The 5,436-nt window shown below is 31.3% G+C and overlaps 1 protein-coding gene across 3 annotated transcripts in view; it reads right to left on the bottom strand.

Annotated features, from left to right (window-relative positions):
- The window catches only part of LOC106474444 (tRNA-splicing ligase RtcB homolog), a 32,032-nt gene that overhangs the window by 9,140 nt on the left and 17,456 nt on the right, over window positions 1–5,436 (bottom strand). For all 3 annotated transcript variants that reach the window (XM_013935135.2, XM_013935136.2, XM_022402746.1), the window contains exons 7-9: window positions 4,491–4,597; window positions 2,118–2,277; window positions 1,354–1,529 (exon numbers count right to left, since the gene is read on the bottom strand). In XM_013935135.2, the coding sequence (XP_013790589.1) occupies window positions 1,354–1,529; window positions 2,118–2,277; window positions 4,491–4,597 (443 nt within the window). The remainder of the gene's footprint in view (window positions 1–1,353; window positions 1,530–2,117; window positions 2,278–4,490; window positions 4,598–5,436) is intronic.

Raw genomic sequence — 5,436 nt, 5'->3', positions numbered from 1 at the left:
TTGTTGTTCTTATTACTACATGATTATATATATATATATTTACATTTTTTTTATCTTGTATGTATTTTCTATTGTATCTAATAATTATTATAGCAAATATATGACTTGGAAAAGAAATTTTTAACAATTATGATTACAAAAATGTGTTCTTGTCAAAATAAAACGTATTTTAAAAAACTTCTCACTCAATATAAATATGTATCATGAATGTAGGTATAAAGAATGTGTACATAAACTGTAAATCCTATCAGCACCACTAGCAGCCACCCCTACTGATTGGTGCATAGTTAGACATGACTGGAGTTATGAAATCTGTGCATTTTAACAGGAAAATAACTTCTTGACACATCCAACATCATTCTAAGTTGATTAAACCAATGATATTTTAATATGTGTTTAAAACAGATTTTCAGAGAAGAAAGACGTGGTACTATTGTCATATTATAGATGTGTAAAGATAGTGATGGTTCAACTATAATTCACATTTGTTTACAGATGAAAGATGTGGTACTATTGCCATATTATAGATGTATAAAGATAGTGATGGTTCAACTATAATTTACACCTGTCTACAGAAGAAAGACATGGTACTATTGTCATATTATAGATGTGTAAAGATAGTAATGGTTCAACTATAATTCACACCTGTCTACAGAAGAAAGATGTGGTACTATTGCCATACTATAAATGTATACAAATAGTGATGGTTCAACTATAATTCACACTTGTCTACAGAAGGAAGATGTGGTACTATTGTGATATTATAGATGTGTAAAGATAATAATGGTTCAACTATAATTCACATTTTGTGAATTATAGTTGAACCATTACTATCTTTACACATCTATAATATCACAATAGTACCACATCTTTCTTCTGTAGACAAGTGTGAATTATAGTTGAACCATCACTATCTTTATACATCTATAGTATGGCAATAGTACCACATCTTTCTTCTGTAGACAGTTGTGAATTATAGTTGAACCATCACTATATTTATACATCTATGATATGACAATAGTACCATGTCTTTCATCTGTAGACTTTCTTCTGTAGACAGTTGTCACTATCTTTATACATCTATAATATGACAATAGTACCACGTCTTTCTTCTGTAGGCAGGTATGATTATAGTTGATCCGTCACTATCTTTATACATCTATAATATGACAATAGTACCACGTCTTTCTTCTGTAGGCAGGTATGATTATAGTTGAACCATTACTATCTTTATACATCTATAATATGACAATAGTACCACGTCTTTCTTCTGTAGACAGGTGTGAATTATAGTTGAACCATCACTAACTTTAGTATGGCAGTAGTACCACGTCAGATGAACTATAATCATACCTGCCTACAGAGGAAAGTCATGCTACTGCGATTAACCCACGCAAAGTTTGCAGCAGCTGCCATTGACTTGAGGTAGTCCTGTCCTTCTTGGGAAGATATGTGGGCACATGCTAACTGTCGGTCATTTACTTCAATTTTGTCTCGCTTCATGGCTTTTTCCATGGCTAACAAGGCATCTTTTAGTAATAAAATAAATTGTGTTAAATAAATTATCCTGTTTCCAAGTGGTAGGTCAGTTCCAATATTTATTTTCTTAAATCTGTTGATGAAGGTTCATTGGTATAATTTATTTAACTCGAAACTCAACTGTATTAGTCATAATTACTTATGTAAATGTCACATGGGTTAATCTAACTATGATTTCACTAACTTATCATGAATTAACAAATCTGTCAAACTATCGGCATTAAGTGAATATAAACTAAAGTAGGAATCCTGCAGACATTATGAGTCCTAACACTATAGTTGAAATACACGTAGAAAAATACATAGTGTATTTCAAGGTACAACTGTTCAATTACTGTACAAAAACAAACTACAGGACAGAAGAATAATAGGAGACATAACATTTAAAATATTAAATACTGATACAAAGATTTGCAAAAACTCAGTTTAGAATTCAAACCAGCTTATATAACAAGAAATAAAAATGTATGATAAATATATCTCTCACAAACAAACTTCGATACATCAGTATTTTTCTTTGTGATCAATATTTCAAATCTTAGGATACTTGAATTCCTTATGCTACTGCAAATACCTACCTGTGGCCACCTGGTGTCCAAATCCTCTGCTACCACAATGAATCATCACACAAATCTGACCTTTATTCTCAATTCCCATTTTGCTGGCATTACTTTTTTCATAAATATCGTCTACAACTTGAATTTCAGCATAATGGTTTCCTGCTCCTAATGTTCCCAGCTGTTTAAAAAAAGTTTAAGTTTGTTTTTTTAATCCAGTTTCATGAAAAATTTGTCTTGGCATTATAAAACTTTGTTCTGAAAGGAATATTAGCAATTTAAGATCTAGATTAGTTCTAACAATATCAAATAATAATTTTCTTTATAGAAATACACACTAACCATTTAACTCTTTCAATACGGGGTTGGTCAATGTGACAACCTCGTAACCATTTTGTGCTTGTTATAGTTTTCATGCAAACTTTTAAATTAGTAAGCAAATGTTAACAACAATAGGCAGATTCAGTAAACATTACAATGCTTTCATAAGCAAAATATCAATTTTTTTTATCATGTCGTAAGGTTTGTAAAGCAATGTTTTTCTTATGCCTTTTTTTTTCTTTTCACATCTTGCCTATCTATCGTGCAAAGTAATTTTCATTTTAAGATTAAAAATATTTTTAAGCATCAGAAAATTTTGAAATTTTGCATGCAAAAGTTTTATAATGTCTGGATAGTTATCAAACTTTATATTTTATCTGTTATTTTCAGTAATTAATCTCTGTATGGGTTTGGTAGATTTGAACGATCTCGCAATCACCATAAAAAATTAGGAAATAAACAAATTGTGCCTCTCATTCTAGAATGAACACAAATTATAATATGAAAACATAAATGTTTAGACGAAGTAGCTTAAATCTCATAACATTATACATTTATATATATTTATTAGATTGACCTTTCTCCCATGCCTGCTATTTGGTGAATTACAGTGAGTTTTAGTAACCTAATTACAGAACTTCCAACCAGCCATAAATAATAACAAAAATTATATGTACCGACATATAGGGTGTTCAAAAATTATATTATGCATTACAAACTTAAACCATGACAAGACAGTAATAGTTATGAACTTAACATATTGCAAGTTTATAATGTACTAAAAGTGGAACACGTGTAACCAAATATGTCAAAATACAACGGTGCATCATCCCATTCAAGCTTGTTAGTTAGAAAATTTCTTGGTAAGTGGATTGGCTGCAACAACCTTGACTGACATGGTCACCAGACATCACTCCTCTGGGTTATGTAAAAGCTACAGGACAAAGACAACTGATTTGGGGACACAACACAAATGGATCATTTTAACTTGATTGTTGAGACCATACAGGTAAATTGTAACTATCATTATCATCCAGTAGTCTTTTCTTTCAAAAGTTTAGCACATAAATCATTAAATCCCCACACTTTAGGAATTATATGGGTTGTATGTGAAAACCTTTGAAACTGTGCCATGGAAAGTTAGTGATGATAGAGGAAACTTGGGTGTTTTCATCATAAACCATCTGTGACTATTCATTCTTCCTCTCAAAAACTGTGAAGTTTCACCTAAATATTGAACATCACATTTCCTACAATTAACCAGTCATACAAAATATTTAATACCATATTTTAATCTCAGAAGACCATAGTTAAGTACAGTAAACACTTGTTTGTAGTGAATTTCTTTACATATTATGTGGCTACAAGTTAAGAATTTGCTATGGAAACATTTTAACTACTGACTCAATTAAATCATGTGGGTTTGAATGGTTAGTATTAGGATGACCACCATCATAACCAGCTACAATCAAGTGTCAGAGCCTGGGTTATCATTACCAATCCACTAGCATAGTTGTGGTAGAAGGATATTTTAAGGCAGCCATAGTATTCAGTGTCCACTGTTCTCTCGCATCACAGACGTTATACTAGGGAAAGTGTTACACTGGTGAACATCAAAAGTTTAGGGTTTCTTTTGAAAAAGTTGCATTTAGTTTTTATTAACAGATACATAGTAATGTGTGTATTATGTACATAGACATGCAAACTGTGAATTTTTAATGTTGTAGATTGTCAAGCATAATGTTAGGTTCTTATTTTAAAGCTTCTTTCTGAAAAACACTAAGCATTTTGAACAAAAGAAAGTTTCATTTTGATACAATTACAGATCAATACTTTAAAAAAAACATTACTGGTTCTGTTGGTAATTTTGATTAGTTTAAGGAAATCGATTAGTGAAAAGACCATCAGACAATAACAACTGCTCAATGATTTAATTAAGTTTTTTCTTGTTATAAGCTATTGCATGCTCAAATTGGAATGCTAAATCGAAAACACATAAATTTACGAGTTAAATGTTCTAACACTACCTTGTACATATAATAGATTGATATAATTCTTGTCTAATATGTCTACCTGAGGAAGTCCTCGTTTTTTTGCTTTCATTGACACTTTAGATGGGTCTGCATTCAACATTCGCCCATATTCTTCACAATGTTCCTTGTCTTCAGCCCATGCATAGCCTATATTTATGTTGATAAGAAAAATCTGCAATTATTGTTTCTATTTGGAAAAACCAACAATTCAGCCACACACGTCAAACAAATAAGTGCTATTCATGTCCTTTACAACCATGGTAAATTCAACCAAATATATCAAACAAACAAGTGCTATTCATGTCCTTTACAACCATTAAATATTCAACCAAATATATCAAACAACCAAGTGCTTTCATGCCCTTTACAACCATAGAAAATTCAACCAACATGTCAAACAAACAAATGCTATTAATGTCCTTTACAACCATAGAAAATTCAATCAAAATCTCAAACAAACAAGTGCTATTCATGTCCTTTACAACAATTTCCTTTTGCATGATCAAACCTATAAAGATGGTAAAAACCAAAGTTTCAAACAGGCATGTAATCTTATCAAAGTCAAATTTCAGAGATGGAAAACTTATTCATGAGTGAGGTTTCAAACTTTATACACTCATCCTTTTACCATGAAGCTCATAAAATTACCAGTGTAAAAGTTCTAAAAAGGTATGTAATCTTACCAGTGGGAAAGTTCTAAAAAGGTATGTGATCTTACCAGTGGGAAAGTTCTAAAAAGGTATGTGATCTTACCAGTGGGAAAGTTCTAAAAAGGTATGTAATCTTACCAGTGGGAAAGTTCTAAAAAGGTATGTAATCTTACCAGTGGGAAAGTTCTAAAAAGGTAGGTAATCTTACCAGTGGGAAAGTTCTAAAAAGGTAGGTAATCTTGCCAGTGGGAAAGTTCTAAACAGGTATGTAATCTTGCCAGTGGGAAAGTTCTAAACAGGTATGTAATCTTGCCAGTGTGAAAGTTCTAAACAGGT

Source organism: Limulus polyphemus, unplaced genomic scaffold (assembly GCF_000517525.1).
Source record: "Limulus polyphemus unplaced genomic scaffold, Limulus_polyphemus-2.1.2 Scaffold7231, whole genome shotgun sequence".
NCBI lineage: Eukaryota > Metazoa > Arthropoda > Merostomata > Xiphosura > Limulidae > Limulus > Limulus polyphemus.
This window is presented reverse-complemented; position numbering and strand designations above follow the sequence as displayed.